At 35.7% G+C, this 16,629-nt stretch overlaps 1 protein-coding gene across 2 annotated transcripts in view; it reads left to right on the top strand.

Moving 5' to 3' along the window:
* The window catches only part of LOC121375227 (rho GTPase-activating protein 6-like), a 124,548-nt gene that overhangs the window by 86,471 nt on the left and 21,448 nt on the right, over positions 1–16,629 (top strand). For both annotated transcript variants that reach the window (XM_041502548.1, XM_041502546.1), the window contains one exon: positions 10,058–10,180. In XM_041502548.1, the coding sequence (XP_041358482.1) occupies positions 10,058–10,180 (123 nt within the window). The remainder of the gene's footprint in view (positions 1–10,057; positions 10,181–16,629) is intronic.

Here is a 16,629-nt window from a genome sequence, read left to right as displayed (position 1 = left end):
GTATCATGTACCAGTATGTCAGAAAATGTAGATGAAAACATTTTTATTTGGTGTAGATTAGCAACTACTGTCAAACAGGATACTGAAGAATAACGTGATGATAAGAAAATGAACGTGAATGATCTATCCCCAGGCACTTGTGCAGAGGAGGGGTTTTGGGGATCGAAATCCAAGCACAATTTTTAATTTTCAATCTATTTTCCAGGGAATCATGACCTGACCCCCCCCCTAAAAACTTTCTTCACCACAGTCGAGACCCCCCCCCCCCCCACCCTGCACAATTACCTACACATGCACCTGATTCTATATGGTTAAATAAAAATAATATACTCGAGCTGATAGCTTTAAGATCATCTGTATTTTCTCAGAATTAGGCTGTTATAAAACACAAGATCATCTGTATTTTCTCAGAATTAGGCTGTTATAAAACACAAGATCATCTGTATTTTCTCACAATTAAGCTGTTATAAAACAAAAAACCCTCAACAGCTTCACTGAGCGTTTACTGCACGTGTCACATGACAGAATATAGCTGACACTGTCGTCTCTTGAGCGGTGGCCATGAATCAAACAACTGCACTTGACACGGGTGTCAGCATGTGACATTTTGATAGACTGGAAAACTGCTGCTCACAGTACAGTAGCAGTCAAAACAATGTTCACCAAGTTGGTGTTAAGACTAAATATATGTTCTCAGTACAATAATTTTCATGTCACAAGTTTTACTGAGTGAAATATATGGTTTACTTGGAGGTTTGTGCTAAATAGTACTTGACAGTTTAATGTGCAGAGTGCATGTTCTGTTTTTAATGGGCTTTGTTTTTTAAATCCTGTTTTCTTTCTCCTATTTTAACAATATGAATATCTGTATGTAAATGTAAACCTGTCTTTAATTCAGTTAAAGTATGTATTTAGAAACTAAATTAATAAAGATGATTTTAGTACACACTCTATAATTATTGAGATAAATATGTTGGGTTTTTTAAATGTGGATAAATAACATCTAAAACAAAACCAACTGTATCCTAAAGGTGCCTAAATTACCTGTATATGTATATGACAATCCATCCATCCATCCATCCATCCATCCATCCCATCCATCCCATCCATCCATCCATCCATCCATTCATCCCATCCATCCCATCCATCCATCCATCCATCCATCCGTCCATCCATCCATCCACATATCCATCCATCCATCTATCCATCCATCTATCCATCCAAATCCCACAGACCCACCCATTTATCCATTACTCCATCCATCCATCCATCCATTCATCCATTTCATCCATCCCATTCATCCCATCCCATCCATCCATCCATCCATCCATCCATCCATCCATCCATCCATCCATCCATCCATCCATTCACATATCCATCCAAAACCCACGGACCCACCCATCCATCCATTTATCCATTACTCCATCCATCCATCCATCCATCCATCCATCCATCCATCCATCCATCCGTCCGTCCGTCCGTCCGTCCGTCCGTCCGTCCGTCCGTCCGTCCGTCCATCCATCCATCCATTCATTCATCCATCCAGTCTTCCATCCATTTATTCATCACTTCACCCATCCATTCATCAACCACATATTCATCCATCCATCCATTCATCCATCCCTCCAATTATCCACTCATTTGTCCATCTATCTATCTATCTATCAGTCCATCCATCCATTTGTCCATCAGTTCATGTAGACTATGTGAACTCCCCATACTCTAGTACTGCATTGATGGTTGTTAACACCTTGTGGATAGTGTAACCAAGTCCTTTGAATTGTTGTAAATCTCGTCACATTGATGAGATTATTGTGCCAGAATCTGATACAGAACGTAACAATAGACCCTCATGCAAGGCTACCCATTACAAAAAGACAGGTTTTATTTTAACTTATCTTTGATCAGTCTTGGAAATGTGATAGGTAGTACTGGACATCTGTAAAATCATCTTTTTCCTAATATAGATATGACTCTCAATCAAACAGGACATTCACCATTTAGACTGCCATGGTATTATTTTACTTTTACACATTACACATTTTTTGTATGCATATTTCAAATTTTTATATTTTTTTGTATTTCACTGCCCCTTTTCCGATTACTCCTTTGAATTCCATCTCATTTCTTCAAATTTTATATTTTTATAAAGAATGTGTTTCCCAAAAAACAGTAATAAATTTTGATAATTTATTTATCTTTAGAGTACAACCAAAATCTCATTAAATGGGAGTTTGTCATTCTGTAGAATGTATTTATATCCTGACAGAATATTCCAGACAATCCACTTTAAAAGAAGCATACTACAGTCATAACTATTACAAGTTTGTTTGCATTATATAGATTTTATGAAGAACAAACACTTCATTTCATATACTTTTATTTGGAATAAAGTTTGTAAGTTGATTATGATGTGGACATCACCTGTTTGGAATAAAGTTTATAAGTTGATTAAGATCTGGACATCAACTGTTTGGAATAAAGTTTATAAGTTGATTATGATGTGGACATCACCTGTTTGGAATAAATTTTATAAGTTGATTATGGTCTGGACATCGCCTGTCTTAACATGAATTTCTGTTCCAGCCAGTGCCTGATAACTGGTATTATGGTCTGGACATCGCCTCTCTTAACATGAATTTCTGTTCCAGCCAGGTATTATGGTCTGCCTCTCTTAACATAACTGTTCCAGCCAGTGCCTGATAACTGGTATTATGGTCTGGACATCGCCTCTCTTAACATGAATTTCTGTTCCAGCCAGTGCCTGATAACTGGTATTATGGTCTGGACATCGCCTGTCTTAACATGAATTTCTGTTCCAGCCAGTGCCTGATAACTGGTATTATGGTCTGGACATCGCCTGTCTTAACATGAATTTCTGTTCCAGCCAGTGCCTGATAACTGGTATTATGTTATCCTGTCTGTAGGACATCGCTGAATTTCTGTTCCAGCCAAAACTGGTATTATGTTATCCTGTCAGTAGGAAAGTGCATATAAAAAATCCCTTGACACTAAAGGGAAAATGTAGTAGGCTTTCTCTGAAAACTATAATATATCAGAAGTATCAAATGTTTCACATCCAATAACCCATGTGTTCTAGTGGTGTCGTTAAACAAAACAAACTTTTATTGAACGTATGTTCTTTTTTGTTGGATTTTCATTCATGGCTTTATCATTACTTGATTTTCATTCATGGCTTTATCATTACTTGATTTTTCATCCTAAAACAACATCAGTTAAACATTCCTTTCCTTTTTGGGTAAATTGTGCAATACAAGTATTGCAATGATGGCTCATCAACAGTCCAAACAGAAAACAGCAATATAGTAAACAACACAGATTAGTGTTAACAATAGTCCTCATAATGGATCTTTAAACCATTTACTCAAATTCATAGGCAGATTTAGCTGAGAGAAAAAAAAAGTATCTTTCTATGTTAATAAACATGTTATATTCTCTCTCACATGACAGTGTCACAGTAATTGTCATGAACTGTGTTTGTTAGGTTATTTTCTTAAGTCCTTTTCCACGATGTGAAATGTATATTGTAACTATAGCCTGGCGATCACACACTCTGATTATGTAATGAACGCTGCAGTAATGTGATATTTATATCACATCTCAGACAGGTGCAGTTATATTTATATACCTCTCCACTGTCAGTGGCAGGTCAATACTTGTCTGTACATTAATTTTGAAGTCAGGCTGAACTGACCTATAATTTATAACAATTGCCATTCGGTTTAAAGGATTATTATCAAAACTGCAAGTGCCATATTTTGAACTTTTTATCAATTAATTAATAAATCAATGTGCTTGAGTGGTGTCGTTAAACAAAACAAACTGTAACTTTTCATACATTCTGATCTCTGTTAATAAGTATGAAATCTATTTTTGTCTCGCCTTCATAAAGTAAAATTGTCAAGATATAAGTATTACTTGTCCAATGTCTGCAGCAGCGGCTGCAGTGGTTACAAGTTTTGTGTGAAAGTTTCACATTGAGATGCATTTCTCAAGTCCTAGATTGAATAATCTTGCTTTATTGTTGGGCTTATGGATGTTCATCATAGTGCACTGAAAAGGGTTATTGTAGGCGAGCCATTCAATTATGCAGAATTCTTGTTTCTTATTAATGTATGTGAAATATCACTCTCCTGATTAATACATACTTGTGAAGTAATTTCAAAGGCACCCAGTATGTGTCTGCAGTGATGGAGATAAATATAGAGCAGGATGAACCATGGACCATCAAGCTGTCTGTAGTAAACTCATCAGTGGGCAGGAAGTGAGACTAAATTTGGAACTCTGGGATCATCACGTCAGGTCAGCTGAAAAAGAGCTCTCCTCACCTGTCAGGATAATGAACTAGACCGTGGCACCCTCGTGTCAGCATGTCTGTCATGGTGTCAGTGTGTCTGTCATGGGGTCTGCAGTTTATTCATGTGGCTGTTGCAGGGTGTACGCAGCATGTCAGAAATAGCCGCTTGCTATCCACTTAAGAAACAGTGCATGTCACAGTGGCTGTTACGGTGTCAGCGTGTTAGCATCAGCAGTGTGTCAGAAATATAGTGCTTCCTTTCTTCAAAGAACAGGTTGCATTGCTTTTGATTCATTTACATAATCTAGTGATGTTAAGAAGCTAATAAATGCTAAACTTGTGGAAATTGCATTAAAAATATTGTAGATTTGATACAAAAAGTCTAGTGATGTTAAGAAGCTAATAAATGCTAAACTTGTGGAAATTGCATTAAAAATATTGTAGATTTGATACAAAAAATCTAGTGATGTTAAGAAGCTAATAAATGCTAAACTTGTGGAAATAAAGTAAAATCAAAACTATTGTAGATCTGAGACAAAAAATGAAAGGATCATGCAACAGGTGGATAACCTGCATCATCTCTCAGTTAGTGGTAGTGGGTAACCACGACTGGACCACGTAAATAATTGAAATTAAATCTCATTGGCAATGGTTGATTTGTATCTTTTATGTTTGTTTAAGTAATTTTAGAACTTATTTATCATTCATTTTCATTTAAGTAAAATACACACTATAAGATAAACAATTGAAAAATGTTAGATCTCCTTTAAGTGACAGCTACATGTAGGCTTGGGTCAAATGACTCTCTTGACCTCTGCCTTAAATTAAACCTGCTTCTTAAATGTCCTGGATCAGATTCCTGGCCATGTAAGAGACCGGACCCGGGATGTACATGCCTGAAACCCTAGTGGTATAGGGGCATGTAAAACTAGTTCACGCTCACACTTCTTACTGTTGAAACTGGGGATATATCAATGTCTAGAAACAGGATGGGACTGAGTTTAGTGCTAAAACATTCACCTAATGCATGGTCTGTCTAGGATCAATCCCCATTAGTTGAGCTATTTTTTTATACCATCCAGTGCTCCACAACTGGTGTAACAAAGACCATGGTATGTACTATCCTGTCTGTCGAATGATGTATATAAAAGATCCCTTGCATCTAATTAAAAAGAGTAGTCCATGGAGTTCTGGCAGCAGGTATCCTTTTCAGTTATCTCTGTGGTCCTTGATCATATGTTGTATGCCATATAACCATAATAAAAATGTGTTAAATGCATCACTAAATAAACCATTCATTCTTCTTTGTCTACAAACAGGGTTACAATACATGTTAAACAAAGAAAGAAATGTTTTATTTAAAGATGCTCTCAACACATTTTATTTACGGTTATATGGCTTCAGACATATGGTTAAGGACCACACAGATATTGAGAGAGTAAACCCGTTGTCGCCACTTCATGGGCTATTCTTTTTGATTAACAGCAAAGGATCTTTTATATGCACCATCCCACAGACAGGGTAGTACATATCACGGCCTTTGATATACCATTCGTGGTGCACTTGCTGGAACGAGAAATAGCGCTGTACCACTGGGTTACGACATGTTAAACAAGTCATCACAAATGTTGTGTCATATTACATAAACTAGTGACAGGTTGTTGAGTTTAAAACGAACCTCCAGTAAGTTCAACTGAGATCTCACCTTGGTGTCAACTGGTGTTACAGCTGGACAGACTGATGACAAACAAACAGAGCTAATAAAAGGGATCTGGGATTGTCTTGCTGGGGGACATACTCTGATTAGAAACCTTCTAGTCCAGACCACCAGCAGAGATGTACAGGGATGAGATACATTCCCCTCCAGCTAGAGATAGAAAACAGGAAGGAATGTTTAGTTAATATCACTCCAGCTCATTGGTTAATTAGTGGCTTTTTAGTAATTGTGATACAGGTTTTAGAGTTGAACTTTAAAAGAGGAACATAATGTCATCCTCTTCCTGCATTTTACATATACGTGTAATAATCATTATTGATTATACTGATATAATTCATTTGTTTGCTTATATACAAATATGGTTCAAGCATTCTGTGAGATATCACACATAGGATAGATTGGTTGGCTGCTCCACATGCCAAAGCTGTTCTGACTAATGAAATGAACACTACTGAAAGTGAGTGTCCTGTGACATATAATTTACTATGCAAACACAAATACACCATAAATAAGTTATAGCTGAAAAAGATATTTAAATTTCCTTTAAATTTTGTTTTCTTTTTAGGATATTTAACAAAGAGTACTACACTTGTGTACCAATTATCTTATAATATGTGTTTAAAAGTGTATTCAGCTCTATTTCATTTACTAAGTATATTTTGAAATATAACGTCTAATGGCCACTCATGTAGTATTTTTCATATGTAATGAGACTTCTATCTGTGGGATGCTGTATATAAAATTCCCTTGCTGCTAATCATAAACAGTAGCCCAGTGTGTGGCAGCAGTAGGTTTGCTCTCATTGTCTGTGTGGTCTTCAACCAGTTAGTCAACATTGTATAACCATAATTAAAATGAGTTGAGTCATCATTAAATAAAACATTGTATAACCGTAATTAAAATGAGTTGAGTCATCATTAAATAAAACATTGTATAACCGTAATTAAAATGAGTTGAGTCATCATTAAATAAAACATTGTATAATCGTAATTAAAATGAGTTGAGTCATCATTAAATAAAACATTCCTTCATTCCTTCTTTCCACATGATGAGACAGAAGACAGAAGGGAGATGTCTGAGGGTGATTCATTTTGTACGCTTGTGAAACTATAATGGCTAACCCACAAAACACTGACCCTGACTCCAGCATTACTCATCCATGTTAGCTATAGACTAAGTCACTATATGAATATTAACTTTACGTTTGTAACGTTTCTTTCAGGTGCAATGGAATGTAGACTTTGTATTTTCCACCTGACCTCCCCATTTCACATGTCAGCCGTGGAGATCAGGGCAAACAAAAGCACCTATATTAAAACATGCCCCGCGTCTTCATTAACTCATGGAAAGGGTTGGGCCCTTGTTAAAGTTATGAATAGCTGTTCTGCAATTTAACACAGCCATCATTCATCTAGTTTATGAATGAAACATATTTGTAAGAGATGGCAAAATAAAGAAATATAGAAAGATGATTAATCAGGAATAAGAGCAGTATGAAATAATATATAAAATGAGGTTGCGAACTCTATTATTGTAATAAAAAAGTTGTATTAGTGTAACAATAATTGTTCAGATCTACGAGTGATACATATTGTATTTCAAACACATTTGTATAACAATTATCATCATACTGGTGACACAGGTTAACTTACTGACAGTAAATTACTGTAAGCATTTTGATTGAAATATCGTAATATGAAAAGCTTTTATCATCATGTATTCCTCACACCAAGAGCAGGATGTAGCATTCGCCTCATCTTTTTTTTTCTTCTTTTTTTCACCTCGTCTTAGTCTCACACAGAGGGAGAGAGGGGGAGGAGGAGGAGGAGGGAGGGAAGGACAGAGAGAGAGAGAGAGAGAGAGAGAGAGAGAGAGAGAGAGAGAGAGAGAGAGAGAGAGAGAGGAAAGAAAGTAAAAAAGAGATCCAGCAAGGGATCATTTATATGTGGTTTTCTATTGGCAAAACAGCACATACAATAGCTTTTGATATTCAGTTATTTCCTTCTACGTATTCAATATATTTATGGGCCACCAACGCGTGTGTGTTAATTAAAGATTGTGTTTGTCAATGTTTATGTGTGTGTCTGTGTGTGTGTGTGTGTGTGTCTGTGTGTGTGTGTGTGTGTGTGTTTGTGTGTGTCTGCGCATCTGTGCAAATGTGTGTATGTGCAGGTTTGTGTAGGTATGTGCATGTGTGTGTGGGGGGAGTGTGGGAGGGGGGTGCATGTGTGAATGGATATACAGGCATGACTATATGTCGCAATTACAATATCTAACTGGTGAAAGTAAAAACGACTTGCTGGGGTGTTGTCAGACACACATTCCTTTACTTTCCAATAAGCACATGTTTCTTTTATGAGCACATTAACATGTTCAAGTCGTGATTTATGGTCACCGCTAGTAATTTGTTGTCTCGTCCCACAGTAAAACCTGTTTGCTAACCTTTCAAGGGAAGACTGTTTAAACTGTAAGGAAAATAATCTTAAATCCTGCCCCCCCCCCCCCCCCCCCCAATCCATTAGTGTGTTTGTGAGAAGCAGAACACTCAGTGACAAGTGGAACCTTGCGGTAAGCCTCTTTCTCACAGCCCAAGGGACAAACATACGAGGACATAATTGAAAAGGAAAACCTGAAATTAGATTAATTCGGTTGAATTTGCCTCTCGGCTGTTTTTTCTTTTTGTATACATGTACAGTGATGCGTTTTGGCTTGTAAATGGAGATCTGAAATGTAGTGTATGTTTCGTTGAAGGTGGTCTGATAAGAGACAAGTTTATTGATGGTCATTTGTCATAGTGATCCCGTAATTCGGGTATCTACACGTCAACACAGACTGATTATCTCACCCACTGTGACAGGATGTAGATCAGCACTTGTTTGACATGTGATGTGTTGTAAGATCAATTGTCTTTGGTGGAGACTTGCTTTTTCCCATCCCAACCCATCCAACATGGCTAGTACATCAAAGTCCATGATGTGTACTATCCTGTCTATGGAAAAGTACATACAAAATATCTATGGCTGTTTTTTGGTAAGAGTAGCCTATGTGGAAGTAGCAATTTTCCCTCCTGTCCCTCTCTCTCTCTCTCTCTCTCTCTCTCTCTCTCTCTCTCTCTCTCTCTCTCTCTCTCTCTCTCTCTCTCTCTCTCTCTCTCTCTCTCTCTCTCTCTCTCTCTCTCTCTCTCAACCATGAAAATGACAATGACACCAAATGTGCTGAGGTGTTGTTAAACAAATACACTTTTCCTTCACTGACACTGATGTAGACTGATTCGGTCTACTAAATCTATATTTCTCTCATCCCATTGCCATTATAAGATCTATATTGAGTTGATAAGTGGCACAATTTGTATTAACTCAGGTAGAACCCCAAGGGAAGAGACCACTACTCTAAATAAACAGGTTTAATATTAGGAGAGTGTCCTTCTTGGTAATTATATAATTACAGATAATTGTTTTGTTGCTTCCTGGAGAAATTAACAGGAATATTTGGTTCATAGAACATTGTTTATTCTGTGGCTGCTAGGTTTGAGAAATTACCATTTTAACACATGTTTTAGAATATATGATAACTGTAATATATTGTTTATAATACTAGTGTATGATAACTAACATATGGTTTATAAACATGATAACTGTAAAACTTGGTTTAGAATATAATTTATGATGACTGTAAAACTTGATTTTCAATATATTATCATTGAACATTTGTTCATTCCTTAATTCATTGATTTTTTCATTCATCCATCCATTCATCTGTCCATTCCATCCATCCATCTATTCATCCATCCATCCATCCATCCATCCATCCATCCATTCATTCATTCATTCATTCATTCATTCATTCATTCATTCATCCATTCATCCATTCATTCATTCATTCATCCATTCATTCATCCAGCCATCTATTCATCCATCCATTGACTCACCAAGGCTTTTTATGAAAGGTTCATTAACATAACGTTATAATATTTGTTACAGATTATAACTTCTATACTATAATTATGTTTTATTTGTTTACAGAAAATGGAGATAGCAGACGGTCAAAGAGACACACAATATCTATCAAAAGGCGGTCTCGCTCAGCGAATCTTGGAGGTTTACTTGACGTTTTAGTCGACAAGACGAAAGAAAAGGAACAAAAAGGTAAATATAAGAAAAAGAGTTCAATGCTTCATATTTATTTAACATTCAGTTATTATTTTGAGTTATGACAAGCAAAACAATGTTGATGCAAAACACACACAAACATTTCATGAGAGTATTATTTATTACAGAACATTCAGAATATTTACTATACATCAAGTTCACATTTAACTAAATGCATTTATGGATGATAAATCAATATTTATTTCAAATACAAAATTTGTCTTCAAGAATATATTATTTAATGTTGAACAATCCTAGTTACATGTAACACACGTACGCAGGCAGACAAGTAGACACAGTTTTCTCATTTCATATATGGTATGGCCATGGTTTGAAGGATGGCATGTTGATTTGCATCACAGAAGTCTGCTTAGACTCCCTCCCCCATTTTCATTTTCAATGCTATCGTAACTATTTGGGTTAGCTAGAATAAAAAACCCAACACTTTTGCTTACACCTCCCACTCCACTCACTTTTGATTTTCAGTTCCTCCTCAGCTGTTTGGGTTAACTAGGGTTCTGTATTGGATATTGATATCTCTCAATGTGTTTGTTCTTCAACAAGGTATTCAGTAGTACGTGTATGTCTAGTAACTGGGACACGTTTTTCAATACCTGTGACGCACTTCACTAGAAGTTCCTAACCGAGGTGTAATCAGGTGGAACACTGATTTGTGAAACGTATTCGGATTAGAGAAATTCAGCCAAATAAAAAGATGTTTTTGAATTCCATTCATGCATAAAGTAAATATATCTCATTGTATATTCTAAAAGAAAACTTGCTTAAAATATAAAAGGAGTTGAAAATTAATTAAAATCTTTTTTTTCACCAGTCTTTGTGATAATTCATACCTAACAGACACAGCTTTATAATTCAATTGTCAAACGTTAGGGTATGTGCTATTGTGTTTGTGGAAATATGCATATAAACAATTATAGTAATAGTTAAAAATAAAACTTTGTGAAGGATATAGGCTTGTTTTCTGTCATACTCTAAAATAAACTATGTTTTGGAGCTACTATTTGATACTGCATGATATGACATTACATACCTTTATAACTATAGCTTCTGAACATATTAGAACAAAGATTAACAGTACTGGATATGTAATAAAAAGTTGTAATTGGAGTTAAATTTGGAAACAAATATTTTGAATATTCTGTATTTTGTTGCCAGTTGTTTTTTTAATGTGTTATTTTGTCATTTTTATTACTGAAGTAAGAGTAGATTAAGAATTGAAATACTTTTAGGTCTCATATAAGGTGCATAGTTGCTTCTTAAAGCGACAGACCCTAGCTTGTAAACACTAAGGCATATTGTTCACTATTAGAGCCGTTTATGATCACTGAAATCAAACCTTACTTATATTTTATTGTTTAGATTCCCCATTTCCATACAACTGAACTATTTTTGGTTATCCTGGTGTTTCTAATACCACAAAATCCATTTTTCATATTTTTAAAAACACACGTGCATCTGAGAAGTAATGGTTATGGAGTTACGGTGTTTTAGTTTATTTTTAAGGGTATTTCAACATAATTGACTCTTGTTTCACTCTGTTGTATCCAAATTTGTTACAGGTAATGTTTGTAATTAACCAAACTTAGTGTCCATTTTTACGGGTTGAAACTAGAGTCTAGGTGAAAAATATGCCTTAGTGTTTTAAAACTAGGGTATGTCCCTTTAAGACAGGTAGCATATTTATAATCCCAGACATCTAGTGCATTATGTATATCATCACGAAAATGATTGAAATATTTGTCAGAGATATGATACCTTTAAAAAGAAGAACCATCTATACTTTATTTAAATAAAGCTCATTATTCTGCATGATCCAGTATACTTTGTGAACATTATTTTATCCCACCCCCACCAAAAAAAATGTTAAAATGTGATTTGAAAAAAACACCTGAAAAATGACATTCCTGATTTGTGCAATGTCCATTTGTTTTGGTGACCTCCAGCTTCTACAGCTATATTAATAATGAGAGTGAAGTGGAAAAACATAATATTGTTGTGTAGGATCAAGACATTTTTAAGTGAGGCGTGAAACACGTTCACATCAAGCTAACAGATTGGTTGTGGCCACAGGCGATGAGGTACCAAGTGACATACATCACGGGTAAACTTATCACATACTCTGACCACATGTCATAACCCAGCTAACATGCCACATAGCAGTTTGCTGTTCAGAAAGGTACAGAGCAAAGTTAGGTTTAATGCACATTGCTTAATGATTCACTGTTTGTTGTCAATCATAGGATAATGGTGACTCCATCTAGAATACTATTTCTCACATAGGATAATGGTGACTCCATCTAGAATACTATTTCTCACTCCAGCCAGTGCACTATGACTGGTACATCAAAGTCTGTGGTATGTGCTATCCTGTCTATGGGATGGTGTATATAAAAGATCCTTTGCTGCTAATCAAAAAGAGTAGCCCATGAAGTGGCGACCGTGGGTTTCCTCCCTCAATATCCGTGTGTCCAACGCCATATAGCCGTAAATAAAATGTGTTGAGTATGTCATTAAATAAAACATTTCCTTTCCATCAAGAATAGGGTGGGATGTAGTGATAAAGTGCTTGCCTGATGTGCAGTCACAAAGAGTAGCCCACTGTATGGCGGTAGCAGGTTTCCTCTCGGTATCTATGTGCATAGTTCTTAACCATATGTGACATACGTGTATGATGCTATATACTCATAGTTAACGTGTTGAGTGGTCGTTAATAAACCATTTTTCTTTCATCTAGATGTAGCTTATTGATAATGTACTTACTTGAGCTTTGGTGGGTCATAGGATCGAGTGCCCTCAGTGGACCTGTTGGTATTATTTGTGTCTCAACCAGTGCTCCAGGGGATGGATATAGCTCATTTGGTAGAGCATTCACCTGAGGTTCTTGGGTGGGAGGATCAAATCCGCCCAGTGAACCATTCTCTAATTGGGTTTTATCCTTTTCAAACAGTGCCCATGACTGATATATCAAAGGCAATGGTATGTGATGTTCTGTCTGTGGGAAAGTGCATATAAAAGAGACTATATGTCAAAATTACCAGTGGTCTAGTGGTGTTGTTAAACAAAACAAAGAACCAACCAATGCTCCATATGTCATGATATGTGCTGTTCTGTCTATGAGAAAGTGCATATAAAAGATCACTTGCTGCTGTTAGATAGCAGATGCCTGTGTGGCAGCAGTGGGTTTCTTTCCTCGGTTTTGGAACAGAAACCTACTGTCACCACATTGGGGGGGGGGGGGGGGGTCTTATTCAGTAAACCCTGCCCCTCCAATGTAATTATTTCTGTAGTAATAATTTTATTAGAACTTTAGAATATTCAAATAGTCAAACACTAGAGATAGATGTGTTCAGCTAACAAACTGTGGCCCTAATTATGACATGGACAACTGTATTTTTATCAGAAGTTCTGTATCTTGTCAGAACATCAGGATTCGAGTATTTTTATCGGGATCCGAGTATTTGTATCACTGTTTATTACCACTTCACCTGAAATACTGTGACCATGTGACTGTTGCTAAGATAGCAGAAATAGACTGGTGCTATAGGGAAGTCTGGGGTGTGAGTCAACATTTAAATGGTTGGACTCATAAGGAAGTGTGAAAAGTAACACTCAATGTTAAATAAAAACATTTAGTGTAAAACAAAAACACTTAGTGTATCTTTTAGTGTAAAATTGTAACACATTATTACAAAATAACATTTAACTTGAACAGTTACTCTTCTTATAGAATTAATATTTAGTGTAGAATTAATACTCAGTGTAAAATAGTAACTTAAATACTTACGTTAATTTAACAGTGTAAAACATAACATTTAGTGTGTGAAGACTTAGTACTTAGTAGATAATTAGTAGTTAGTGTAATATAGTAAGTAGATAATTAGTAGTTAGTGTAATATAGTAAGTAGATAATTAGTAGTTAGTGTAATATAGTAAGTAGATAATTAGTAGTTAGTGTAATATAGTAAGTAAATAATTAGTAGTTAGTGTAATATAGTAAGTAGATAATTAGTAGTTAGTGTAATATAGTAAGTAGATAATTAGTAGTTAGTGTAATATAGTAATGTTTAAATTAACGTGCTTAGTGCAAAACAGTAACATGTAGTTTAAAATAGCAGTTGTGAAATACTATTCATAAAATTTAACACTGAGGAAAACAGTAACATTTTATGCACTGAGGAAAACAGTAACATTCAATGCACTGAGGAAAACAGTAACATTCAATGCACATGTTTCACATTTCATGTGAAACTACAGCAGTTTAAAGGCTATTGTTCTATCGGAAATAAAGCAGTGTAAAGGAGTATCCTATGTAGTAACAGTTGGCTTTTATTATAATGTTATTGATCAAAGAGAGAAATGGTAATTTTTGTACATAGCAGCAATTAAGCCAAACAAATATGGTCAACATAATTACATCATCAACATTGTTGTCAAGTTTTTTTTTTTTTTTTTGTGCAAATGTTGACCATGTGTACCAAATTGCCTATAAAAAAAGAAAAAAGAACACTAAACACATTATCTGCCAACAAATGTGTTTGAAATCGAAGATTTGAAAGTTAATAGCCAATGATTAGTCTAATGATGTGTCATTAACCAAATATTCCTTTCTTGTCCTGTCCGTTGTAAAGCAACAAAAGAGCTGGATACCATAAATGCATGTTGGTACATAAAAAAAATCATTATCATGATTCACAAATGGACAAAACACATAAAAAGAAAGTGGCAAACATCATTCATGGAAGAAAGAGAATTGTACATAAAAAGACTATAAACTGCCGGCAGATACCAAACCTGATTTGGTGGGGTGTAAATTTGTGATTGGAAGTAAAAAGTGATGTGCATCCTGAATACAGCAGGCTATCAGAGGCAGAGTAGGAATGTGAAAAGTGATGGGAGGGATGAACTGTAAGTGCACGTGAATATGAAAACGGGGTCACACCAGGTGTACAAAATATCAATGTGCTAAATTTCATGTGATGTGTACAAAATATCAGTGTGCTAAATTTCATATGTGATGTGTGCAAAACATCAGTGTGCTAAATTTCATATGGGATGTGTCCAAAATATTAATGTATTAAATTACATATGTGATGTGTTCAAAATATTAGTGCACTAAATTTCATATGGGATGTGTCCAAAATATTAATGTGTAAATTACATAAGACATAAACAATATCTATCCAAAACAGAGGGTGTGCAAATCCCCTGCACACCGTAGATCTAAATTCAGGATGTAGCCCAGTGGCAGCATACTTACTTCAGTTGTTATATATCATAGCATTGAATTGACTCAGTGGCCCCATTGGGCTATTTTCCATTCCAACACATGCTGCACAATTCATAGAGAAAAGACCATGGCATGTGCTGTCTTGTTCCTTAAGAATATATGTAACAGGTCCTCTGATCACAAGAAGTAGTTTATGTTGGGGCAGCAGGTTTCTTCTCTTTTTCTCAACACTAATTGTGGGTTAGATGATCTTTTTACCCAGTAGCTGCTAATTAAAATAATGTGCTGGGGTGATGTTAAATTAACCTTCCTTTCCTTCACATGTAGTGTTGGCTCCAAGCTTTCTTACAATAAAATCTCCTGTATCCACATGTAGTGTTGGGTCCAAGCTTTCTTATAGTAAAATCTCCTGTATTCACATGTAGTGTTGGGTCCAAGCTTTCTTATAGTAAAATCTCCTGTATTCACATGTAGTGTTGGGTCCAAGCTTTCTTATAGTAAAATCTCCTGTATTCACATGTAGTGTTGGGTCCAAGCTTTCTTATAGTAAAATCTCCTGTATTCACATGTAGTGTTGGGTCCAAGCTTTCTTATAGTAAAATCTCCTGTATTCACATGTAGTCTTGGCTCCAAGCTTTCTTACAGTAAAATCTCCTGTATTCACATGTAGTCTTGGCTCCAAGCTTTCTTACAGTAAAATCTCCTGTATTCACATGTAGTCTTGGCTCCAAGCTTTCTTACAGTAAAATCTCCTGTATTCACATGTAGTCTTGGCTCCAAGCTTTCTTACAGTAAAATCTCCTGTATTCACATGTAGTGTTGGGTCCAAGCTTTCTTATAGTAAAATCTCCTGTATTCACATGTAGTCTTGGCTCCAAGCTTTCTTACAGTAAAATCTCCTGTATTCACATGTAGTCTTGGCTCCAAGCTTTCTTACAGTAAAATCTCCTGTATTCACATGTAGTCTTGGCTCCAAGCTTTCTTACAGTAAAATCTCCTGTATTCACATGTAGTCTTGGCTCCAAGCTTTCTTACAGTAAAATCTCCTGTATTCACATGTAGTCTTGGCTCCAAGCTTTCTTACAGTAAAATCTCCTGTATTCACATGTAGTCTTGGCTCCAAGCTTTCTTACAGTAAAATCTCCTGGAAGCTTTCTTACAGTAAAATCTCCTGGATTCACATGTAGTAAAATCTCCT

This window comes from Gigantopelta aegis, chromosome 6, assembly GCF_016097555.1.
Source record: "Gigantopelta aegis isolate Gae_Host chromosome 6, Gae_host_genome, whole genome shotgun sequence".
In the NCBI taxonomy this organism is placed as follows: Eukaryota; Metazoa; Mollusca; class Gastropoda; order Neomphalida; family Peltospiridae; genus Gigantopelta; species Gigantopelta aegis.
This window is presented reverse-complemented; position numbering and strand designations above follow the sequence as displayed.